The sequence below is a fragment of the Chaetodon trifascialis genome, chromosome 4 (assembly GCF_039877785.1).
Source record: "Chaetodon trifascialis isolate fChaTrf1 chromosome 4, fChaTrf1.hap1, whole genome shotgun sequence".
In the NCBI taxonomy this organism is placed as follows: Eukaryota; Metazoa; Chordata; class Actinopteri; order Chaetodontiformes; family Chaetodontidae; genus Chaetodon; species Chaetodon trifascialis.
Window position 1 is genome coordinate 28,431,909 of NC_092059.1, and position 27,397 is coordinate 28,459,305.

The 27,397-nt window shown below is 40.8% G+C and overlaps 1 protein-coding gene across 1 annotated transcript in view; it reads left to right on the forward strand.

Moving 5' to 3' along the window:
- The first annotated feature begins 1,892 nt into the window (after window positions 1–1,892).
- LOC139329939 (cadherin-2-like) overlaps window positions 1,893–27,397 on the forward strand; it is a 106,648-nt gene continuing 81,143 nt past the window's right edge. Inside the window, exons 1-2 of the mRNA XM_070960601.1 lie at window positions 1,893–2,141; window positions 7,387–7,525. Of these exons, the coding sequence (XP_070816702.1) occupies window positions 2,100–2,141; window positions 7,387–7,525 (181 nt within the window). The 5' untranslated portion in view covers window positions 1,893–2,099. The remainder of the gene's footprint in view (window positions 2,142–7,386; window positions 7,526–27,397) is intronic.

A 27,397-nucleotide genomic window follows, 5' to 3' on the forward strand; every position in this document is an offset into this window, starting at 1 on the left:
CTTTATAATAAATAACTTTGCTTTAACCAATTCCACCTACTGTATGTTGCTTCCCTTTTTACACCATGAGCTAGGGGGCATAACAAAAGCAGGGATCAAGTTTGCCAACCAAATTCTTTAAATCTATAGCTAGTAATGCACCGGCCACAGCACCAGAAGAGGACAGCTGTAGCGTAAAAAACAAACAAACAAAACAAAACAAGCCATTGGCATTATCTGGGCATCAGGATCAATAGTTGTAAATACACATAATAATTAGATTTAGTCTTTTTTATTGCAGGTGTGCATGTGTTTCTAAGTTGCCAAAAAGCAAGCCAGTGACCAGGATCCCCTGGCAACAGTCCAGGCTTTATTTCTTTCTTTAAGTGAGGATCAAATTTCTGCTGAGAATGAGGGACTTCACCTACTCTGTACTCTTTATTTTTTAAAAGGTAGATGCAAATCAACTACTGAGTTAAAAGACCTAGAGAAATTATTGAGAGCTCATTCAACATCATTGATTTTATTAGTAATGTGAATGCAGCTTGAGAGAAGAAGTTTTTCCTCATCAAAATGTTTGAATGACAGTTTTTTTCATCCTGGTACTGTACTTCTAACGCAAGATATTGGACAGTGATCAGACAACAGAGCTCAAACACTCCAGAGTCAGTGTTTTTTTTCTTTACTGTTTGTTAAAATAAAGTCAATCGGACTTGACTTAAAGGGTTCTTTAAAGTTTGGCCTGATCAGGTCTTTGGAAGATTAATATTGCCACAAACCTCTTTTAAATAATCAGAGGCAGGACTCAACCAATTTAAGTTGAAAATCACTCAGTGTAATCATCTGTGAATTTTTATATGGAGCTAAAAGATCAGCTATCTCATCAACAGCTGAGGAGGAAGCAGTCAATGTGGAAACTCCAGCAACAGTAACAAAATCATTTTACACACTTTAGAGCCAAAAACAAAAAAACAAAAAGGTCTCCTCCTGAATTTCTGTCCATTTTGAAAAGGTTCTAATCAACAAAGGCTACCTCAGGATCACTCACAGTGCATCTTAAACAAGTTATAGATCCAATTTTTCACGCTGAATAATGCTTCTAATATTTATGTAAATGAAACCTAAACCTTTCATATTCTTATAATCTCAAGGATTACCTGTCAGGCTGTCAGAATGGTTAAAACTTTGAGTTGTAGTCCTCAGTATGACATAAGCAAGATGCAACACCTGAATGGCCCCTGAAGCCATCTGTCCATCAGGAAACTTTGTAAATGACAGAGTTGTGGCAGAGTAGCAAAAGGACATCAGATGGAAAATCTGAAAATATTTTCTCCAGGGTATATGGTCCAAATCAGAGCCCTGGTTGGAGCTGCTCTAAATCACCTCAGTACGACAGTGGTGTGATTGAATTGCACTCAAAACCGTAGGGGCAGCAAGTTGCAAAAAAATACCAAATCTTGCATAATGTTTCTTTAACAGTCAGGTAAAGAGCTCATAGTCTTCTATTACCCCACTAGAGAACTGTGCTCCCAGAATGCATGCGTACTTGTGGTTGCTAAAGTCTCCAAATGTACAATGGCAGCCAGAGCCTTCAGCTATCAAGCAAGGCGCTTGTGTGTGGATCCATCCATATTATTCATCCTTAACCTTATTGTTTGTGTCACTTTCTGTCCATATTTTTTCTGTTTTGTATGGCAGACAAATTTTCTGCTACTATGTGCAATACTGACCAGTTAATTCATGTCCAACAAACTAGCTGGTGTGTTCCTTTCTGAGAGCTTTATCATTTTTTGATATCTTCCTGGCTCAATAAACCTGAATGTTCATCCATAAACTGAATGGAAGCATTATCTTTGAATCTGTGTAGCCGGGCTCATTACTCCTGGTGTCCACTAGAGGGCGGCAGTGAGGACGGGGGTGGGGGGTTGGTGGAGGGGCGTTGAGTCAGGCGCAGGAAGGCTGGAGCACCGCTGAGCCGTGCACACAGAGACAGAGGAGGACAGGTGGAGGGAGGAAGGCTTCTTCATGCCGCCGGGGTTTACCGGGAATTAAAAATCTGACGTCCAGCGCTGCGCGACGGACTCTTACGGTTCTGGGGGGAGGAATTATTACACAACAAAATGCATTTTGGGGGGATTTGGATGCTGATGGCGACTCTGCAGGTAAAAATCTTTTAAATTTTCTATCGCGCCAGCTCCGATTGGCTCGAGCTGCTGTAGATCCACATCAGAACAAACAGATTGATGCCCGCTTAGAGAAGACCGTTGGATGGAAGGGGGGACAATTTAGTTCAGTCCTCATCTGCTTTTGCTTGCTTTATTTTCTGTATTTACTCTGAATTCTCCGCCATCCTCGACAAAGTAAGGGCCGACACAAGCAGTAAAATGCTGATGATCCCAGACCTATTCCGGGTCCTGCACAGAGTAATTTATCAAACAGGAGCAACGCAGCCGTACCCTGACGGTTCCTCTCTGAGATAAAACATGTTTCACATCAAACGCGTCTGAACTGAAGAGAAAAAGCGTTCCGAGGTTTGCTCTGAAGCATCCATCCATCCTCGTATGGCAGGCTGCTGCTGTCGCCTGTTTCAGCATCGCAGCTATGACACAATCCATGTTGCTTTCTGCCAACATCGGATGCCTGACTTTTGTTGGGCTGTAATCTAGTTAAGCCTGAAGGAATCGAGCCCCCGATCCGTGTGGGTTTTCCTGCGGTGAGCATCCGCTGATCTTCATTCAAAAGATGGCAGTTTTATGTGTCCTGTTGTAATCGGACACCGTGTTGGAGCCAGGGTCAAGACGTCGTATGAGTCGTGTCTTTCTTCTATTTGGTATTCTGTTTAGTAGACAGTGTAAGCTGCATTTCAGTAGGGATTGTTGAGCCTTCTCACTCACTGCCCTGCAACAGTTCTACGTTAAATGCGCACATTTCGACACCCCCCAAACAAACCTGCCTTTCGAAGCTCACCCATCATTTTGCTCCTCCAGGCTCACGTTCAGATATAGTTTATTTCTGCCGCCCGTGCGAATGTCAGGCTTTTGTTAAAGTGACTGACCACAATTGTATTTTCAGAACGTCTCGAATCATCTTACCCTGTTTGACATTAAGCTAAACAATTGGCACGTTTCTGAATGGAGTTTGGCGAGGTTCTGTTCATGAGAGGCTCGCAGTCCATACATGATGTTGTTTGGGCCTCTTGCTGTTCAGCCCTTTGCCACAGGCAAAATTACAACTTTTAAAGGACCATGCCAACTATAAATGACATGAACCTTGTATTACTGCTGACCTTGTTTCTTCATGTAGGCTACCATTTGTTTCAGCTGTACACAAACACTGAAAAACCTGTGATTCCATTAACATGTAGCCTATGTAGGTAGCAAAATTAAAGAAAGCCATTCTCCGAATAACTTTTGTTAATTGTCTGAAGTCATTATTTTGTTGTCCTGTCAATGTTCGGCCTTTAATCTTGCAAACAACAACAGCAACAACAACAACAACAACAACAACAACAAAACCTCTTCCTAACTATAGCCTCCTGTGGAAAGTGGTGAGCAGCAGTGTTAAAGGTGTGTTGTTGGTGTAAACCAGCAAACACAACTAACAGCACCTTTTGCACACTGCTGTGACTGTATATTTTCATATGTGAGCTTTGGTTGGACCGAGCTTGGAGATTCACCTAAAGCAGGATGTCATAATGGCACAAAAAGAGATCCACACCATGAGGACAAATCAATAGAGAGGACACTAGTCCTCATGTCCTAAAATAAAAGCATCACCAAAGCCTCAGCCCCAAAACAGCAGGGTCAGCACTGTCCAGGGCTTACCTTAAACCCTACAATGGACTCTCATATATTTGCTTTTGTTTAATTTTAGCTACAATTTTGAGCATGATATAAAGGCTTTGATCATGTTTTCTATTTATACCTGACAGCACCTATATTGTATGCTGCATGTACATGGCTGCATGAATATGAACTGTGGTGATATGGTTATCGATTGAGTTCCACAGAGCCATGGGATGGTTTACAGGCTTGGAGATAAAGCAGTAAACAGCAATGGACACAACATTGTTTAAGTTTGTAGAGATGATAATCCCTTTGTTCCCCAGCGCCTGTAGTTAAATCAAGAGGAAGAAATCAATATTGGAAGTTGACTAAGGTTTGATTTTACCTGCTGTGTTACAAAGTGTAAAGTGACTCTAAATCCTATCCCCCATCAGACCATGACCCACCGCTGACCTTTTCCAAATGGGGGTAGTTGATGCACAGTTGCATCATTTGTGAATCCTGTACTTCATGGTGATACTGATTCAGGTTTATGTTGCTCCAAGTAAAGCTTGAAGTGCCGTTTATCCATTTCACTGAAAGGGAAGCTACTACTTATACTAAACTACTTCCATATTGTATATATGCTGGAAGAGAGAGGACATACAAACCCATAGATGAGATGAGGTGTTGGAAATGTTGCTGGAACAGATTCCTATATTTGTTTAACCTTCTGTCTGCATCATGGATAACATGCTTATCAGTATTGTTTAATTCCATTAGCCACTCTGCTGGACTTGCTCGATAAATTATTTTACTTAAAAAAAGGTGTCTCTTGCAGTAAATATTACAGTATACATATGGTTAAGGCAAAGGAGTGTGATTACATTTTACATAACAGATGCATGTCATCAGTGAGATGCGTGAACATGCAGAAAAGTAGAAAACACATCACGATGAATGAGAGCCTCTGACAGGGTGAACATCAGGACTTGTGTTTGTGTTTGTTTTTTCAAGAGTGAACCCACCCACTTAACTCTGAGTGCAGAATTAGCTAGTAATTCTAGAAGTCGGAGCTCTGGAGTTCACATGATGGAAAGTACTCACACTGTTACACATGTTTAAGGCTGTAAAATTCATGGTGTGAGCATTTGTCAGATGCTGATCGGTTTGAAGTGTGGGACTTGATGAAACCTGTGCTAGCGGATGGTTTTGGATGAAAAATGTGTTGCATTATTGCGCGTAGAATTTTTGAGGCAAAAATCAAACACGTCTCTTCACCATCCTGTGTTGCTGATCAATAATACTGATTAAACCCTGAACCGGCACAGTTTCCTATGAGTGAAGCTGCCAGTACACTGCAGTTGTGTAATATGAAGTGTTGCAATAATGTGATACATGTGGTGTAGATATGTCTAGTGTTTGGTATATTCTGACAGAAAACAGGGTTTTCGAATGCTGATGTTACAAACAGGAACTGCAGGAATTTGATATAGGCCAACATGCTTTCAAGCTGTGCTGTCTGTCCATGGTTTTGGACACACACAGGTCAGTTCTTACTACCTGTAGAGCTAACTGTGTGCGGTCTGTGTGAGCGTTATCACTGCTGTGGCTGCTGTCTCTCACTGGAAAATGTGTCATATTAACCAACCAGAGCTGACAGATGTCTGACAAAGATGGTTTGTGGCTAACGTATAAATAAATAAATATAATTTCAAAAGTAATTTACTGGCTTTTGACAATCATATGAATTAATGCATGTGTTTTATTTTAAGAAATGAAAGTGATAATTGGGATTTCAATTGTGTTAATTGGCTGAAATATTCTAATTTGACCTCTGATCAGCATTCAATGTGCATCAAAAAATGAAGCCATTTAAGGAAAGTTTCTCCTCCACATCCTGGTTAAAGCATCAGTACGTTCTGTATACCTCCAAATAATGCAAGGAGGAAAGGTGATGCAGATCAGCCTTGTCACATACCCACTGTGGATGAAATGACTGTGTGCTTGATCCCACAGTGTGTGATGTGACATCAATGCCTTAATCAGAAAAGTCTCTATAATTAATATTCAGTTTAGTTTATTTTAAGCATTTTTATCTCACACTGTATAAAAAAGTGTTCCGTTGCCTATCACTTCCTTCTCTGTCAGTTGACTAATTGACTTTGGCTGCACAAGGAACTATTGTCATTATCACTGTTTAATGTTTTTAATTAGAACTTAGGAACAACTAATTGGCCCTTTTGTTGAGATTGTTTTCAACTACTATTAGCTCAACAGTGAACTTTTACGCTTATCTTTTAAAATCATATTTTATATTATCTAATGACTGTGATTGGATTTTTGCCTGCCCTCTAAATGTCACCACTGAAATAAACAAGGAATAACTTTAACCCGATGTGTTCGATCTGCATGTGGAGGCTGTCCTGCAGAAGACCCCTTTGATAAAAGATAGCCTTGTGTTACATCAGATTCTCTGATATTCATGAAGTTTTGAGTACTTTCTTGTTGCCTTGCTGAAATTGTTATCCACCACATTATTAAACACACTTTCTGATGAAATGTGTTTAAAGCGCTAAACACAGAATTCAGAAACAAATTAATGGACAAGATGAAGTTTGGGAGAAAAAAATAAAAGGGAATGTGGCAGAAATTAGAATGTATTTCTTAGGACTCAAGCTATTTGTTTACTTCCTTCCTCCTTATGCTAATAGGGGGAGAGATGAAAGCCAGCCCTGCTAAATCCCCCCTCCCCCACCTGTTCCAGACATGTCAGGATGGGCAGGGAGGACGTGAGGGTTCAAAGTTTTTGGGTTAAGTGGAAGCAAATCGCAGCACCCCTCTTGGCTTCATTACTTGAATCACAGAACACCCCCATACACTAACACTAACACACACACACACACACACACACACACACAAACACACACACACACACACACACACACACACACACACACACACACACACACACACACACACACACACACACACTGACAAACTACAACAGATGCTTTCATGCTGCTCTGCAGAATATGTGTGTTTGTGTATATGTGGGACAGGAGTTGGGGGAGGGGGAGTGTTCATATCGGGCAGGGGCTCAAACAACAGGAGAGACAAAAGTCTAGACGCTAATTATCATCAAAATTAATTGACTCGAGTGTCTGCTGCCCCTCATACTCATTAATAATGGTCTCCTGCTTTGGACTGGTACTGAACTGAACATTTTTCTTGTGTTTCACTGTTGCAAGTTTGGACACCAAATCCCATGAAGAAAATGTGGAAAACTAAATCACTGGTTAATTGTGTCTGTCCTTGTTCTGTTTCCCATCTTTATATTCAGCCATAACAATGGCAGAGAACCAAATCAGTTCATATGGCTTCAGTGAGAGGCCCCAGGAAAAGGAGAATTGTAAACTTTTCATTTGGCTTTACATTTTTTAAGATTCAAATGGGGTGATGGATGCTGATGAAACCTTTTCAAGGCACACAGGAGAATGAGGCAAACTTCAGTTTGAAGAAAAGTCATTAAAAAAACATTCAAGTCAATAGATTGTGAGGTCATCAAGATGTAATCTAAGACCCATGCAAATATCTGAATATTCTTTATTCCCTTTCATCTGTCTGCTCTTTCCCTCGCCAGGTTGTTGTTCTGGGTGGAGAGGCCGAGCATTCGTTGTCGAGCAAGCAGGGGTCGTTGCCATGCACAAGGGGCTTTACTCAGAAGGAATACATCATTGAAGTGGACCAAGAGTTGGCAAAGGGCCAGGCCATCTTCAACGGTCAGTGCGCGCGCATGCACACACATGCACGCACACACTCATGCACGCACACACGCATGCACGCACACACACACACACACACAGACTTGGAGCAGAGACAGCTCCAGTAATAATCCCCTGCTGTTGGGTGGGGGTTGTTTAAGAGTCCTGCTGATATTTGAACCATAATGGAGCTTCATGAGGACTGACCTTTGTGATGACTGAGTGTAGAGAGGAATGTTGTGAGTCTGTCTTATCCTGATTACTGCAGCTTAAATGTTGTGCTGAAATATGACTGAATGGAGAATTGAACGGCTTTTGATTGTTTTGTAAAAGCTTCAGTGAATGTTTCTGGGCACTTTTCTTGGATGGGTTTGATGTTAGATGTTGGTCTCAGAGCTATTTTTAAGGTTTCTATCCCATCAGTAGAACACTGTTCTTGGGGAATGTCTACTTCCTCCAGCCACAAGAAAAGATGTAGTGATTAGATATCAATTTATGCATTGTCATTACTTCTTTGGGAATGAAGAGATGGCAGAGACATGCTGTCTCATTGGTTTCAAAGTTGGTTAGGGAGAAATGTTCAGCCTCCATGTGTTACCAGAGAGACAGAGAGAACTCAGGTCAGCTGTAGCCATTTTCCAGAGCACTGTTTTGAAAATTCAACACAAAAAAGAGATGGATTTTGGAAATGTATATTCATGGTTGACACTGTTCCATCTAGTGACTGTGAATCAATGTGTTGCTCAGTCAGGTTTTTTTTTTGCTTTATTGACTGTGTCCAGCAAATCTGCTGTGTGCTAGATAACGAATGTCAAATAATGTTAATATTAGCCTGCTGAGTTACATGAGGATTCATGTCAAAGGCTGACAGGACTAGGGCTGGGCGATATGGCTGAAAACTGTATCACGATATAAGTGTTTTATATCGGTTGATATCGATAATTATTGATATTTTTTATGACCTATTTAAAATAAGGACCAGGAGAAAAATACATTCAATTTAAACATTTTTATTTTAAATTTAACCTTCCTCTGATTATAATCGCCTTAGCTATCAAGGCAGAAAGGAAAGGAAATGTCAACACAACCATGGGAAACACTCAAATAATAAATGTAAATAAAAGTATAAAAATGTAAACAGAGAGAAACCTGAGAACTTTTTTCTGCAGGTTTAGTGCAGGAAGTTCACAAGCTGATTCACCCTCTGGTGAATAAAATGTTTTCAAATATGTGCAGTGTTTTGTAAACATAGCAGAAACTGAGGTAGACTTGACATCTGTAAACAAACATGATAGACAGTACAGTAAGATTGATTGAACTATAAAACCAGCCTAGACATATGAACAACTTTAGTCACTGTTCTTACTCTAAACATACATGAACTATTCAGTTATATTTCTATTGCAAGTGTGTTAACAAAACAAACAAAAAAAAAAACGTGTAAGAGATGTTTATAACCTGGCTTCTCCACAGTGCTCAGCGGAAGCATGTCTTTAGCTATATGATATGCCGCTGCCTCCGTTACGTCTTTGTGCCTATGAGATGATTTGTCATACAGCACTGAAGCAGATACCTCTGCATGGTGGTCAGCTGCTTGTGCGGTGGTGCTGCGGTTTCAGATGTTGGATGTTGGCGAATACGGCTGCGCTCCAAAGAGTGAGCGCGGCTACGGTGGTCAAACAAGTTTGTGGTATTACCGGTCTTGGTGAGGACAGGACACTTTATATGAAAGATGAAAGATGCCCTTAACACTCTTCAAAAGTTTGTTAGATAGCTAAGCTGCTGCATTACATGATGGCTAAATTCATGACAATAATTCAGACAGAAATTGTTGAGGTTATTCGCAAAGAAAATATGTCATGATAAAGGTCGTTCTCATAAGCTGCCAGTTTTGAGATAAGGTTAGGTAATTTAAGTGCATATGGCATGTGGAAGAAGCTTTCCTTCAGGCCTTTCTGCAAGAAGACGCTGTTTGTGTATTTGCAGTATTTGCATATTCATAGTTCTATGCATACTAAATGAGGCAAAGGTATAGTTACATCTAAGCCATTTTAAAATATGAAGAGATTTTTTCAAGGAAAAACTTCGGAAGATGTCATTTTGATAGACAGAGATGAGTTTTTAGGGGTTTAATAAATGCTAGGAGAGGAATGTGAAACAAAGTAAAGTCACCTGACTGAACTGTGGTCTGGCCTTCAGGTTGTCCTAAAACTATAAATTCAAGTTGTAATGGGTTTTACACAAGAACATGGAGTGGCCAACAAGTGGAGAAAAGTAGCCAGCTGGGGGGTTCTGGGGGTGAAAAAGTTTGGCTGTAAAAGCCTCTGGTTGATGGACTCTGGCATATTCTAATGAAAAGACTACTTGCAAGGTTTGCAAAGCAGACCTTGCGTATCGTGGCAGTACCTTGGTGATGCACGAACATTTAAAGAGAAAGCACGTCGGGCAGTTGAACGAAACGGAGTCTGACCTGCCTCGGTAAGATTCAAGTAATATTCAAGCCAATACGGTTTTTATGACATACATTGTACATTTTAAAAGCATATTTTCGCTATAAAAGAGAGCTTGAGCGTTATGCCAGACCGTGCCTGACAAACATATTTTAATTTTTTTCCGCAGCATGTTCAATAAAAGATGTATTTTTCATTGTACCCATCTTTCTTGTGTTTATTATCATTTGCCACATAATTAAATCAACTTCATGCTAAATTTAAGAAAAAATTAATAATTATCCGATTAGTCGACTAATCGTTTCAATAGTCGGTGACTAGTCGACTATTAAAATAGTCGTTAGTTGCAGCCCTATTGCATATTTGAATGAGCCCACTTGATTATATACATGTAGTGAATAAGAAATATGGAATATTTACTTTGTTACACACAGCATCAGAAAATATATATAAACTTCATCATATGTTTTAAAGCAGGAAGTTCTGTTTCATTATATTTTATAAAGCACGATTTGGGGCATCTATCATCAATTTGTGGAATTGGTCAATGGCAACAAATACAGAGGTGTTCTAGGACATTTTAATGTGTAAAATTACAGTATGAGACTGGGACATTGCCTACACACACATTTTCTGACATTTTCCAAAAAAGCCCAATCAGAAAGTGGCCTGTCTGCAATAACGCAGTTATTAAATGTTTTGTTATCAATTATTTTGCTAACATTTGTCAAACATGAAGATGACTCTCCGCTCTCTACTCAGTACGCAGTCTTCCAGCTGAGCACACACGTTTATATAGAGCATGTGTGGGCGGGACTGATACAGACAGATGGGCATCAAGCTTGTATTGCTTGCATTGTTTTGAAGTGGAGGCCAGTGGTTGTAAAATTTACTCCATGCAAAAATCACAGCTTGTTAATCAAAACAGTTTTAATAAAGTCAACATGAATGTACCCAAGCAGCTGTTTGAGTGGCCACTGGCAATTCTGGAAAGCTCTGAATGTATTCAAGAGACATCAAGTCAGCAAGCTAGTCACTATATGCTACTGGTCATACAAAACCTGTCTGCATTGAGCTGAGTGGGTATATTTTATGGCCTGTGAATGGCGTTTGTATGAAAGTATGCATTATTTTTGTTTTAAAAAGTTATATAATCTTACAGGTGGGCAATATGATCTGAAAGTCAAAGTATATGATATATGTACCAGTCAGTGTACCACTGGGCATGTCTATCAAGTACATTTACATACAACAGACACACATACTGATGCAGCAGAGGAGATTTTGCTCGTGGCTGGCCTTCAATATTATATATGCCAACAATTAATAGCATGTGGGTTTACAATAGATGCCTCTAGCACACTAGGTGGCACGGTGTAGCTGGCACGGTGGAATGGTGGTAACACTGTCGCCTCACAGCTAGAAGGTCCCGGTTTGAGTCCCGCTATGGACGCAGGGGGCGTGTTCTCCACCATGCCTTTGGTGCCTGCTGCTCGAGGAAAAATAAGGGCCTTTCTGTGTGGAGTTCTCCCTGTGTTCACCTGGGGTTTCCTCCATAAAAATACCCCCACTAAATACATGCAAGAAGAACACCACCTGACCAATGGTGACAAATGAGAGTTGGGTCCCTGGGCGTCGGTTGACTGGCAGCCAACCGCTCCTGGTCTGCCGTGGAGGAAGGACTAACCATGGATGGGTCAAAATGCGGGAAAGAATTTCACAATTGCATGGCGTGTGCAGTTTCCCCCCTCAACTATGCATGTTGTGTGTAATGTGAGGAATAAAGGAATTCTTCTTCTTCTTCTTCTTCTTGCAGTACAACATGCCAATGCCAAATTCAACAGGCAAAATATACAGTGAAGCAACACAGAAATGGCAAACCTTGCAGGTTTGAAGGTTGAAGTTGGATCTGTCCATCCCTGATCTTCACGTTAGAAACAAAATCCTGCTTTGTGTTGGCTCTCAAAGCAGTCTGAAGTCATGCCATGCTGTATGTGGACCCCTTTACATTACAGCCACAGCAAAGCACATTATTTTTAATGTGCTAAAACACTTATCATGGGAATGAGGGTCTTGCAAAATCCATGTTGTGGCGGAACGTGACACCACACCACTACATCGTCAAACTGTATTGACAATGTAGATATGGGTTACGAGGCCTGCTGTCATTTACCCAGTGCACCAGGCTCAGTCAGCAGGATTCTCTGCTGTGTGCGTCAGAGAGGCTGGACTGATCAGTTTCATTGACTGGGCCTCAGGGTATTAGCAGCAGGCTGATCAATAAGAGCTGTACATTTGTAGAGACCAGGGTGGGTGTGCTCTGTTCAGTGTACTGTTGTAGCAGGGGTCTTTCTCATCGGCGACGATGCTGCTTTGGATACCTCTGCGTTTCTTCTGAGGCAGACTTTTACATTTCAATCTCCTTGGGGCTTTTTTATTTGTCATAATGTCACAGTCTTAAGAAGCCTCCCTATACTGATTTAACAGCAACTGAGGAAGAGATGAGCTTTCTAAAACTGTCTTGGTGATGTTCTGCAGAGGGCACTCAATCAGCCCACTAACGCATGCATGTTTCAGCCTTGTGTCGACATGTGTCTGTGATGGGAGAGATGTGTGTTGGCAGTCAATATCTCCACACATTAATCTTTTTCAGTGGCTGCATCTGCTTACTCTCTCCATACAGGAAGTGCTCAGACCCTTTGATGTCGTTGAATTTGCATGAGTGTTCTGCCTTTTAATATCAGTGAATTGAAGTTGTGTTTGAGTGGAATAGTGTTAACTAGACTCCCTACATCACCAAGGGTTTTGTCTGGAAGGTTGCTATTTTGAATCCCTGTGTCTCTGCATCTACTGCTGAGATGCTCCTCAGTTTAACAGGAGAAGCCTGTGGTTGTACAGGGCAGCTCCCAGCATGAACTTGTGAAACTGCATGAATATGAAATGGCTTTTTCTGTCGCTTTTCCCATGGAGAAATACAGGTCAGATAGTGACTTCCCTCTGCTGGAACTGAACAAGTTTTTGTTGTGTTATGACTTTATTCTGAGGGAAAGTATGAAACAAAGCTGACCAACCAAACAGGCTTTGTCTAACCACATTGAAGTACTAGGCAAAAACCCAACAATAACTCTGAGAATGTGTGTGTGTTTGATCACATGTTTGCGGGCTTCAGTGGGCTTGTATGGGCTCTGTGAAGTGTAACAAGGCAACAGTGACTTACGCTGACAGAACGGCTTGAGAAACAAGAGGAGAGGGTGTTGTAGTGTGTTCATCTGCGGTGATGCTCATGATGTGTGTGCCAGTGTGTGTGGGTGAAGGGGTTAGGAAACAAACTGATACAGTGGAACAGATACTAATCAGTACATCATTTGTGAGTTGTTGTCATTGCCTCTCCAACAAGCTGACCAGAGCAGCCATATGAAGCCAGACATAATAAGATGCCCTGTAAAAGAAGGAATGAGGCACAATACTCACTTAATGTACATAGTTGAGTTGACACTTTTTTACTTTGATAATTAATAAAGTAAAGAAGTATTGTATTTAAATATTAAGATAATAAAGACAGTAACTGTGGTTTTGTCATGATACCAACTTTGTAGTCCTCCTGCTCTCGAGTGTTTCCACTTCTCACATTAGCATTGGTCCATTTACCTTTTACAGTAGCTGTCGTCTCGCACGCCTTTTGATTCTCCCTTCAGTGTTTGGTTAGTCTGTTTGTCAAATTCGCCTTTTTTTCTGGCATCAACCTTATTATAGTTATTCCAATAGTTCTGTTAGACCTTCAGTTGTCACATCGGCATGGAAGAAAGTATCAACGTACAGCATATGCCAATGCCAGCAACATAAGGGTAGATTCCTGATGGAGATTGTGTGGGCATAGTCGGCTAATTGTAGTTAGATTATGTTCGTTAATATTAAGTATATTAATAAGAATGAACATTCTTACAACAGAAAAGGTTGTGAACACGCTAACAGCATTGTGTGTGTGGCTACATGTATTGAAATATAGCAGGAACATTGATATTGGGTCAAATTTGATGGAAAGATGCTGGGCTATTGAAATGAGTCTGCAGCGGTCACAGCATGAGGTCAATTATTTGAGAAAATTCACAAAACTAGCTTTTTCTTCCTTGTATTCTTTAAAAGATATGTTTTCAAATTAAATTGTTTTTTTATTCTCGCCATAATTACACAAACTCAGTGAGACTGGAGAAGACATTTAGATGGTTTTGTTTTGTTTGTAGCAGGATGTTCACTCATTGGGCCATCTGAAGATCATCTGAGGACCAGTGCAGGGTGTCTTTGCTGGTTTACAATCTGATGGCTCTGGGTGCTGTTAATTATTTAATTGGAGCAGAGGAAAACTGAATTATTAATGAGAGGATGGAGGGAGAGAGACATAATTATCAACAGACAGACCGTGTCTTGGGGATGGGTTGTGCAGGAAAGGCAGTTAGAGGTGAAGACCAGCATAGTCAGACTGATATAGACAGACATTAGGAGGAAACAGGAAATAGCATTGAAGATTATATGATCCATTCTATTGTTTTGAATAGTCTTCAGGCTTTTTGGATTGTTTTCTAGGAGTTAATCTAAAATTAAAATCCTCTTTTTATCTGTCACAGTCTTTTAACAAGCAACTGCAAACGGCACAGGTCAGGTTATGTCTGTGGCCTACTGTGATCCATCAAAACTTTTCTGGATCAGGCCCAATCCAGATTCTGGGGATCAGCTTGGGACTTTGGGTAATTACAAATAACATTAAGGAATTAGGACTGGGTATGGAACCTTCATGTTTTTGATACCACTGACATGTCTGTAGCACCTGGTTTAAAAACAGAACAGAAAGTATGAAGTTAGAAAAATATGACAATTTTATTTAGTTGAGCCAAGTTTTTGTACAGATGTTTAGAAATGGAGAAGCTTACATTCACAACAGTCCTTTGAAGCAAAAATAGAAATATGCTGATATTAGTCAAAGGTTTTTTTTATCGGTATCAACACTCAGGCATCATCGCTGGTATTTTTGAGTGACACCTAGCCCTTCTGTTAATGTGAATATGTTCTGGTTGTACTGATTTATTTAAGATTGGCATTGAAGCCAACATTGTCTCTGCACAAAACTAACCAATAAAAATTCATTTTAGTCAACCCTTACAGGAAACTGCCTCAAAGCAGTCCTGGCAGAGTCAAGTTTCTGTTTCTGTTGGAAGGAAACAAAAATAAATAGGGGAATGGAAAGTTGATCCAGCTGCTCTCAGACCAGTGTTTTAGTCAGTGGACAGTCCCTCTGTGCTCTTGTGTATTTGTATTCAGAATTAGTGTCTGTCTGTGAAGATATATGGATGTGGTAGTTTTGGTGTTGGTGGGCCTGGCTGGGACAATATACTTATCCTCAGCTTCTATATTCTCACAATACCTAGGCACAAATCCAGTATGTACTGTCAATTCGATATTATGATTTATTGTGATTTTCTTTGCTTTTTTAATAATGTGGAGAAAAGTTGAACCATACACTTAAAGAGACTGTATACCATGAGTCATACTTCCAAAAACAATACACATCACATGCCAGGCAGTCCCCCTTGGGTTTTATTTCAGCAGCATCATTGTTAAGCTGCATATTAGAGTTGTAAATAAGATGTACTCATCAAGCGAGTGTGTAAGAATGATAAAGACACTTTATTTTCTTCACTATTCTTGTTAGACTAGCTTGATTATGTGTGTGTGTGTATGTGATACCATCACCGTCCATTTACTATTTATCTAGCTCTCTATATGTGTGTATATACACACACGTATGTGTCTGTTTTCTCAAGTACAGTATTCATACTTGCTCTCTCTCTCTCTCTCTCTCTCTCTCTCTCTCTCTCTCTCTCTCTCTCTCTCTCTCTGTGTGTGTGTGTGTGTGTGTGTGTGTGTGTGTGTGTGTGTGTGTGTGTGTGTGTGAGCGAGTGATAGTCAGGCTAAGGTCAGTGGCTATCCCGTGCTTCCTGTGGAGTGCAGCAGGGCTGACTGCTCTGACCTTCCCATTTTCCCATCCATCCTTCCTATTAAGGCAGTGAGTGTTAGTCAGCGATACGGGCCTCGTACAGCTGGCTGTTGGTCAGTGCTGCCATACACAGCCATGGAGACCCCCATCCCATGAGCCAGCAGACACTGAGCACATTCATCTTCCCACATCCTCCCTCTAAACCCCCCTCTCGTTCTATCTCTCCCTTTCTTTTCCTGTTTCTTTCTCTTTTCTTGTCATGCAGGGGATTGCCCTACTTTATTCTTGCCTCATATATCACTGTCTCCCCTCACAGCCCAATACAGGAAGGGCGGCAGGGAAATAGAAGGAGAGCTCTCTCCCCCTTTCCCTCTCTCTCTACCTGAAGGACTGGTCTTCTTTTTTCCCTCTCAGTTGATTCCTGCTTTTGCCCTTGTTTTGTCTCTTAGGGGCTTGTTAACATCTTAGCAATGGGATGTTCATTGCTCTTATGTGTTTTCACTTCTGAATGTTATGTAGTGTTTGTTACTTCAATTTCGTTGTAGGCATTATTCCATTCATACCACTCCAAGGTATAAATTATTCGTTTTAATTTACGGAATGCTGGGTAGATGTCTTTTCTTCTGTCCAACACTTTCAAAATGGAATATCTGTTTTTGGCTAATACAGTGAATTAATGTCTGCTAGATTTTGAAACTGATCTAGATTTTCCTGGTCTACAGAATTGGTTCCCAGTTCTAGTGTTTTTTGTGATTGTCATACATACGACAGTGTCAAGTTTGTTCAAAAGATAATAGGCAGTTCATTTTGCAGAGCACATCCATGCTCCCAATGATAACCCATTCGACTTTAATGACCGTTTCCTTGAGCACCACCACCAGATCACAGTTCATACAAGAGATTTTCTATGCAGATAACGCATTGTTGTATGAATTGGGCTTTTCTGCGTTAGAGAAAGTTAGTTAGTCTGAGGTAGAATGAGAGCTTTTGGTTGAATGTCTAAAACATTTTGAACATTCACTGTGTTTCTATGGATGTTCAGTGTATTTCAAAGCAATCAGTACAGTCAATTGAAGTTTTAACCAACCCTTAACTTAAAGTTTTGCATTCTTTTCTATATCAAGTGATCCTGGAAGAAAGCTTATTCTACTGTTGGTCTCATTGGAAATGCCTCTCCATCAGAGAGTCAGTTAAATTAGTGATCGTGATAAAGGGGACTGCTCTCAGGGAGGTGGGAGGCTTCTCTCAGCACCAATCAGGAGCAGCTGCCATTTATTTCAGTGCCAGTGGTCAGCGAGGAAGGAAGAGGGTGCATTCTGTCACAGCCATGTGACATGTCCTCACTGGCTAAAACTAATCTGTCCTCTCCCATCTTCATCATCATCAGTGACCAGTAATATATGAACCATAAACATCAAGAACAGCAACTTCATGTCCACACTTGGTTTGAGTGTGGAGGACGATGATTAAAAAACCAAAGGATAGTAGTGTACCCAGGGAGTGACCCAAACATAAGGTCATGGACTCATCATATTTTCTTCAAGTAATGTTGCTCTTCACAGATTTCACAAAATAATCAGTTCAGACTTTGAATGTTTCCAATTAGAAACCACGGTCAACATGTAAAACCAACATTGTGGCACACTGTCCACTTTGTTGGGCTTACAAAGCATGAGTTGGGCAAAAAAAAAAATGGGCAAAGATTAAATGTTGACTTTTTCAATAAAAGCATGGGTATGATGTCTCATCTTACTGCTTTGAGTTGCCTTAACATAACCATGGAAAGTTTGATCATGCATTTAGGCACCAGTAGCAGATATTATTACAATATGTTGTACATGTATCTATACACATTTTGGCTTGACACTGAACAGTTTGCAGATTTTTTCAATATAAACCTGCTGTGGGACATGAGTCTGGTCTTGGTCTCAAGCTGTCAACATGTCCTTTCTGTTATCTCAAACTGGTCTCAGGCTTAAAGGCCTTTCCTGTTGCTTGTTGCTCTCATAAAAGATTGGAACTGGCACACTGTCAGTTCCCCATGACAATGTACAGTTCTGCACTGCATCAGTGCGATACGTTACAATTGGTTGGTATAAAGACATGTGCATAGTTGATGCTAGCTAGACTGAAAGGTTACAGCTGGTTTCAGCAGAAGTGTATCTTTCAAGTCTAACAATTGGTGAATCAGCAATTTTCTGAATATTTTCAATCCTGCATTGTTTACACCACATTTACCAGCAAGCAGACTCCACTGTCTGTGTTTACCTGTGTTGCATAACTTGCATAACTTGTGCATTACCACCACCTGTCGATCATCAGAATAATGTGAAGCCATTGTCAGGAATGCGTGTAGTGTCACCTGTATGTGTGTGTCCTTCATGAACAAAAGTGGGACTCACTCATAAAAAAGCAATGCGCTACTGGAGGTCTAAACCCCCTAAGGGATCCTTTAAATGTGACTGTATGTGCATCTCAGCTCACTGCTGAGATCCATCACACCATTCTTTTATGTTAATAGAATGTATAATCCACAATGTAATTAAAAATAAACATATGTTTCACAAGCCTGATTTGTTGTATATGAATGGAGATAACAGGTTCCAGAACTCCTGTTATAATTAGCTAATCATACAAAATTGAAACCGCAAGATAACATTGCATAGCTGTTCTCATTTAAAATGAAATAACAGAAATCTAAATGTTATCAAACATCATAATCAAAGCTTGTAAATGAGGACGAGTATTTTTCTTGGGGACTAGAATGATCTCCTAAGTGATTGTGTCTTCTCTGTGGTGTCTGAGCTGGACCACCGGAATGCAGTGGTTGTAATTACAGCCTAGCAGCCAGGAATTACTGACATCCCAATCTGAAACACAAGCAATTTTTGTGTTGGTTTATGCTCTTCACTGTTTCTTAATTCCTTTGCATGTGTTGGCAGCGAGAGGTTGATATCACAGCTAAAATATGAACATTTAAGAGTACACAATAACTACTGCCAAAGCGTGGTGAGCTGTAAGAGTCCAGGTGTAAACGAGCGAAATGTCTCCCTGCTGAACCTGGCTGTTAAAAACCACAATGTGAGGAGTGAATGAGAGGTCAGTCAAGGTTAGTGAGGGAAGTGCATACGTGTGTGTGTGTGTGTGTGTGTGTGTGTGTGTGTGTGTGTGTGTGTGTGTGTGTGTGTGTGTGTGTGTGTGTGTGTGTTTGTGTACGTGTGTATGTGTGTGTGTCTGTAGTGGAGCATTAGTACTGCTTCAGTGCAATCAAGCTAATTTGAAAGTTCTTGTTCTGTGTATAATTTTTTAAACATCAGTATAACACAGTCAAATTAATGATGATGAAGTTTGCAACAAGAGACCAGAGTGGATATATCTAAATTAACCTTTTTCATAAACCACATTACTTCTGCCTGCTTGAAGAGGAAAACCCTGTTGAATATCCATCCATCCATTTTCTATACCCGGCTATCCCTTTCTGGGGTTGCGGGGAGGCTGGAGCCTATCCCAGCTGTCAACGGGCGAGAGGCGGGGTACACCCTGAACCGGTCGCCAGTCAATTGCAGGGCAACATACAGACAAACAACCATTCACACCTAAGGACAATTTTAGAGTCACCAATTAACCTAATGAGCATGTTTCTGGTCTGTGGGAGGAAGCCGGAGTACCCGGAGAGAACCCACGCATGCACGGGAAGAACATGCAAACTTCACACAGAAAGGCCCGCCTGACCCGGGGATCGAACCGGTGACCTTCTTGCTGTGAGGCACGCAAACTCTGTTGAATATCATTTTGCCTAATTCTGCCTTTTAGTCCTAGCATGCGCCTTAAAAAGCTGTGAAAGCTCAACTGGTGATGGAAAGGTGTGTTCAGACTGAATGAGGGAAGTTTAGGACAAATCCAATGCAAAAACTGGAGAGGATGTAAATTTAGACAAGACAATGCAAAGTGAGGTTAGAGCTGAAGGCATTTTAAGTTGAAATTCTGCACTCAACTTGAGGCTCGTGTTTGTACACACATTACCAACTCGTTACTACTACTAGGTAACATTTGTACAAGTGGTACACTGGCTGGTCAAATGAACACAGACTGCAAGAACAAAAGTTCTAACTATAATTTAAAGATATTTCTCTGGTGTAGACCAAAGCAGAGCTAAAAGGAGAAAGAATATTGGATTTGCAGAACAACAATGAATTTTAATGTTGCTTTGTTTCTGCTGAATGTAAATGAGCAAATGTAAAAGAAAATATCAAAGAAATCAGCTTTAATGTAAGTCAGTATGGGCCATAACAAATACCTCCATCATAAAAAACAAAGAAATGACACTGGTGATCTTACATGCCACCAGTTATTTGTAAACCACAGTGGAGACAGTGAGTCTTGCACATGTGATGTTTCTGCAGGTCATATATTTTACAGCCACATTTCAGTCCATAGCTGCTCTTACTTTTTCCCATGAGAGTTAACCATGGCAGTGTCATAGTCTGCTTGACAAATGGCCTGCATTAACAGATCTCTTCAGTGATAAATGCATTTTCCCTCTTCTTCCTCTAAACATTTATTGCTGATATTGAGGAAACCAGATCCTTTTTTCCCGGTCTGCTTTTCTAATTCTATTCATCATAACGTACATAAAAATACTCCAAAGCCAGCTAGAGACAGCTATGGACCACAGACTGACCACAGAGTGTAGACAGAAAGAGACCCACTTTCTCCACAACTTGCTTTGTGTGTGTTTATGTACTGTATGTGTGTGTGTATGGGGAAAGATTCTGGGTCTGGTTCTCATTATAACGTCTGCTTATTGAATTGACAAAACCCAGGCAGTGCCACTCTCAGCTCCACAGATATGGCTGGAATGTGTGTGTGTGTGTGTGTGTGTGTGTGTGTGTGTGTGTGTGTGTGTGTGTGTGTGTGTGTGTGTGTGTGTGTGTGTGTGTGTGTGTGTGTGTGTGTGTGTGTGTGTGTGTGTGTGTGTGTGTGTGTGTGTGCGCGCGCGCGCGCGCGCGCGCGCACACGCATGTGTGTACTCCCACGGGTGCTCTTCCAGTTGTGGTTGTTCATGTTCCACTAAATCCTGTCCTCCCATTTGTCTTTCTCTGCCTCCCTCCCATCTCCCCCTCCATCTCTGTCTCTCAGCCATTTTCTGTTAAATGAATGATGGCTACATGCCTGACCTCACATCTGACTAATGAATGTGTGTGTGTGTGAGTGAGCATATGTGCACAGCGCGTGCACGTATGGGTGGTGGAGCTCAGGGTTGTGTTAGTATGAAGGGAAAATGCTGTTCATCTGCTATTTGATGTTTTATATTTGTACAATAGATTTACTTTTCTACAGCTTAAACTCATGTTGAATGGAATTATATGATTATAATGTAACTTTATTGACTAATGGCCTGACTGGTGTGTTTTCTGAACTGATACAGTGTTTTATTAATATGAATACAGTGGGGAAAACAAGTATTTGATACACTGCCAATTTTGCAAGTTTGCCCACTTACAAAGAGCGGAGAGGTCTGTAATTTTCATTGTAGGTACACTTCAACTGTGAGAGACAGAATCTAAAAAAATTTCAGAAAAACACATTGTATGATTTTTGAATAATGAATTTGTATTTTATTGCATGAAATAAGTATTTGATCAACTACCAACCAGCAAGAATTCTGGTTCTCACAGACCTGTTAGTTCATCTTTAAGAAGTCCTCCTATCCTCCACTCGTTACCTGTATTAATTGCACCTGTTTGAACTTGTTACCTGTATAAAAGACACCTGTCCACACACTCAATCAATCAGACTCCAATCTCTCCACCATGGGCAAGACCAAAGAGCTGTCTAAGGCCACCAGGGACAAAATTGTAGACCTGCACAAGGCTGGGATGGGCTACAGGACAATAGGCGAGCAGCTTAGTGAGAAGGCAACAACTGTTGGCGCAATTATTAGAAAATGGAAGAAACTCAAGATGACTGTCAATCTCCCTTGGACTGGGGCTCCATGCAAGATCTCGCCTCGTGGAGTATCAATGATCTTGAGAAAGGTGAGGGATCAGCAAAGAACTACACAGGAGGACCTGGTCAATGACCTGAAGAGAGCTGGGACCACTGTTTCCAAGGTTACCATTAGTGCACAGTACATCGTCTTGGATTAAAATCCTGCAGCGGGTGCAAGGTCCCCCTGCTCAAGCCAGCACATATCCAGGCCCGTCTGAAGTTTGCCAGTGACCATCTGGATGATCCAGCTTTCTGGAATAAACTCTACTCACCGTGTTTGGAGGAAGAAGAACAGTGAGTATAATCTCAAGAACACCATCCCAACTGTGAAGCATGGGGGTGGAAACATCATGCTTTGGCAGTGCTTTTCTGAAAAGGGGACAGGAGGACGGCACCGTACTGAGGAGAGGATGGATGGGGCCATGTTGAGATGAGATTTTGGGCAACACCCCCCTTCCCTCAGTAAGAGCATTGAAGATGGGCCGTGGCTGGGTCTTCCAGCATGATAATGACCCGAAACACACAGCCAGGGCAACTAAGGAGTGGTTCCGTAAGAAGCAACCAAGAACAGAACAGTCCTGGAGTGGCCAAGCCAGTCTCCAGACCTGAACCCAATAGAAAAGAGGGAGAGGGAGCTGAAACTCCATGTTGCCCAGCGACAGCCCCAAAACCTGAAAGATCTAGAGCAGATCTGTCTGGAGGAGTGGGCCAAAATCCCTGCTGCAGTGTCTGCAAACCTGGTCAAGAACTACAGGAAACGTTTGATCTCTGTAATTGTAAACAAAGGTTTCTATGCCAAATATTAAGTTCTAGTTTTCTATTGTATCAAATACTTATTTTATGCAATAAAATGCAAATTAATTATTTAAAAATCATGCTGTGATTTTCTGAATTTTTTTTTTTTTAGATTCCGTCTCTCACAGTTGAAGTGTACCTACGATGAAAATTACAGACCTCTCCATTCTTTGTAAGTGGGAAAACTCGGCAGTGTATCAAATACTTATTTTCCCCACTGCATATTAATATTAATATATAATACATTAATTTGTACTGTATACAACATAAATAAAAAAGAAGTGAGAATTTGCAGATTTGCTTTTTGACATCTACTCAACTGAAAACAATACAAAGACAATATATTTAATGTTTGACCTCATCAGCTTCATTGATTTTTTTAAATATCTGCTGATTCTGAATTTGTTGCAGCAACATGTTTCAAACAAATTGGGACAGGAGCAGACTGGGAAAGATGTGAAATGCTCCAAAAAACCTGTTTGGAACATTCCACAGGTAAAGAGGTTCATTGGTAACAGGTGATAGCATCATGATTGGATGTGAAAGGCATCCTGGAAAGGCTCAATTGTTCATAAGCGAGGATGGAGTGAGGTTCACCACTTTGTAAACGCAGGATTGGATAAAGAATATTATTACCTGGGCTCAGAAACACTGTGTAAAACTGTTCTTGGTTAAGTTTTTTGTTTGCAAATGCATTTTTACTTATGTTTTACACAGCATCAGAACTTTTTTGGAATCAGGGTTGTAGTGTAGAAACACTGTGGGTCTTGGGATGGTGGTGTTGTCCAGTCCATCACTTTGGTGTAAGCTTGTAATGTAGCACCACCACTACTTTACCACACTGATCATTTAAAAATCCAGTATCACAATGAACGGTTATGCTTATGGTCATGCAACATTGCAACAATGGTCTAATACACTGGACATGTTAGAGAGAGAGAGAACAACCATTGTTGACATTTACATTTATATTGCCCCAGGATTTGTATCATTGTGCAGCCCAAACTTCCTTTTTCTTCTTTTTCATTCTGCATTTGTTGAAACACTGCAGAGGACTGCATGTTTCTTCTGTTATCTCTCAGCACCAAACATTTCAGGCGACTGAAGCTCCCCTGGATGATAGATGAGAAACCCAGTTGTGCACATTAAGGGATGATACCCACCATGAGTCCATCCATCAGAGGACTAACTTTGAGTACTGTGGTTTCCCTCTGAGCCTTTTATTCTTCACCTCCTACAGAGATAGCCAGTCACATACATAAAAGATCTCAAATATATTCCCTGATAAAAACTCTTCCTGTGTACCAACTTGTTCATCTTAAAATGCACTTGCATCATTGCAGAGTGAAGTTGGTATAAGGGACAGAGGCAAACAGGAGATCATGCAGTCTGGAGCAGTGTAATGAGAGCAAAATCATGCTCAGAAACCAAGTCTATCCTGTCTTATTGAGAGAGAATGAGATCAGTCTGTTTATACAAGCAGAAATACAGGAGGTTTTTGTAATGTGCCCAAATCACAACTAAGTTAATGGTGATAAGCTGATGAGTTTATGCCCAAAATCATAATTTTGTTTTCACAAAGAAACCCTTAGAGAATGCAGTGATTAAGAGCTTTAACTCTGCACTTTGAAAAGAGTGTCGCTTTCACAGACCTTAATGTTTCTGCAGTCACCCTTCAGCACTGTGACATAAAGCAGTGATGTTTTCCAGGACTCCTCAGACTGCAGGATCATATTTAAACAGTGGCTGCTTAACGAAGAAAACCAAAGAAGAAACAAAGTTCATTCTTGAGTTTGGAAATGAGTTTATAACATGACCAAAATAAAATTATTCACTGCACACTGTGAGATGGAGCTGAAGACTCTGAAGACTCACAAGCGAGAGATAATGTGGAACAGATCACCTCCATTGTTTCTACAGTTGTCCACAGTTTAATGTAGCTGGTGCACTGATTTACTACAAGAGCTAAACTGGAAACTCTTTGTTTGCTGTTCTTGATGGGCACCTGCCAGCCAATGAATTCCCAGTAAGCATGAACACTGAAGTGGCAAAGTACTGATGTGTTTTGCTGCCTTGTTGATGCTGTATTTGTTTTCCATTTTTGAGGAACGTCACAGCTGTTCCTTGTAAAACCAACCTGTGTAGAATGCGATGGCAGTGAGGAAACACACACTCCTCAATGCTTCACTGCCTCTGCCAACACTCCCCGTCACAACCCACTGTTGTACAGTTCTGCTACATTGCATCTCGACACCTGAAATTTCAGGTGATGCCCAGCAGCAGTTTCTTGCTAGAGGAAGATCTTAGGCACATACAGATATATGTAATCAGCTGTAGCTAACAAAACAAGTGGTAGTTACTCAGAGTAATTCTCCCTCAAGACAATAGCTGCTCTGACTGTAAGCCTCACAGAATTTCATCATATTTAGTGCAGACTCATTTTTCCTTCTGCCAGAAAAGATTTATAGTGAACCGTGTAGGTATATGTCAGTTTTTTTATTTTGCCCCCAATCCCAATGTGCCTGCCATCTTATGTATGTGTTTTGTTTTATTTTTTTATTTATTTTGAATTTTCTTGACAGCAGGTGATCAGCAGGTAATCATTTTTCAAACAAAAATGCCAAACACTTTGGTTCCAGCTCCTTAAATATGATAGTTGTCTGCTTTTCTCTATTGCATATATCTGTAAATTAATTTGAAAAACATGAGCAGCAGATGAGTGAGTAATAGTTTTTAGTTACAGCCCTGATATATAAAGCTGTATGAAGTATGATCCTTTAAGGTAAAAATGGCTTGTGTTTGGTGTTGGTATTGCTTAAGATCAGTCTTCACCTGCCCATGATGACGGTGGCTACAGTGGTGAACTCACCTCAACATCATGATCAGTTAGTGGTATGACGTTAAGTGGTGGGTGTTAGGGTGTTAGAGGCAGAGAGGGGAACAGAAGGAGACAAACTCCATCAGTCCTCTCTGACGTGTTAATTCAGGTCTAGATGTGTTACGAGTCAGACAGTTCTGTTTCTGTGCTGTGACTGACAGCCGCTCTGTCCGTCAGTGCATGCTGGCCTCCAGCTCCATAATACAGTTTACCCATGTATGTGTAGGCATTGTGTGCTCTTTTGTAAACCCAAGAGAGCTCTGTGTGTGTGTGTGTGTGTGTGTGTGTGTGTGTGTGTGTGTGTGTGTGTGTGTGTGTGTGTGTGTGTGTGTGTGTGTGTTACTTACGATGTGCTGCTGTGTGGAAGCAAGTGTGTTTCTGTCTAAAAGTGGGGTAATATAATCAGTAGGGCCTGTCACGGTCTATTAGGGCTCTGCTGCCATCATCCTAGTCATTGTCCTGCCTTCACGTCACAACGCACTGAGACACTATTCATTCTTGACCATGGAAACAGTAGTTGACAAAACACACAAGTACAAGTACAAGTACACAAGTACACACAACATATCCACAAGTAGATGCAGTGTGAAGGTATGTATGTTGAAACATTGTTAAATGAAATATATCATGCATTTTGTTGCTTTATTGTCTAGCCCTTGAAGCCACGATAAACTTTGATCAAAATGATACTCATTTTTTTAAGGCCTGTTCTGATAATGGTAGATCAGCTGCTATTCGTTGTTTTAACATCTGATAGCAAATATTTGTGATCTAAATAGCCAAATGTACTGAGGAGTATTTTGCAAGCTAAGCTCCGCAGTGCTCTCTGGTGGTCAAACTATGTCATGGAGACGGTGCTCGCCAAATGATTTCCAACATACCGTATCTTTGGCAATTCTTGACCGCATCTACTGTTACTTAGTGGCCAACATATATGCCAAAACAACTTATCTGTCATTCGCTTCAACCCTCCATTTACCTTTAGTTCTCCTGTGGGCGGCTTCTGATAAATCCTAACTTCTCCAGAATCTTAACTTTGCATGAACATTAGAACTTCACCATGTTATTGCTTGGACGTGGGCCACGTGTCTGAGGAATTGCCATGTCATACTGAGACTGTTACAAGAAGCTTAATAATATTTTCACATAACACATGCAGTTTTGGTGGGTTGAGGGGGGTTTGGTGGGTCAGAGTTCAGAACTAAAGGCTCATCAAGGTTTTTCCTTAATCTGGGACGACAGCTTCCCCCGGCTCTCCACCAAAACACACTCCCAACTGGGGACAGGCTGTTTCTGCTTGTGTGTGTGTAGTGGGTGGGTGGGTAGGTCAGTATGTGAGAGGCTGTGTGTTTGATTCACACCACATAATCATGTGGCTTTTCCCTCCTTATGTTTCTCCTGTTTGTTCTCCTTTAACCCTTCCCTGAACTTTTGTGAGAGGTTCACACTGAGTTACACTTAAAACAGTGCATAGTTTGGTAGGCCACAGAAAAATTTGTGTATGCAAGTCAAAGTTGTTACTAACAATGGAATGAATTTGACTTAAACAAGAAAGTATTGTGCATTTTAAGAGTGGAGGTCACTATTACAGGAAATATGTTTTCCCAGTGGACCTGCCAGACGAACAGAAGCCAATAAAAAAACATCAGAATTAATTTAAAGGTTTGATTTATTGATGGTACTTGAAGGTCAATGCTGCTTGTGTCATTAAAGGTAATATCAATCAGTGATTGATATTTTAAACCATTATCTGTTGTCCAGATCCTCCTCACAGTTTTGCAGAGTTG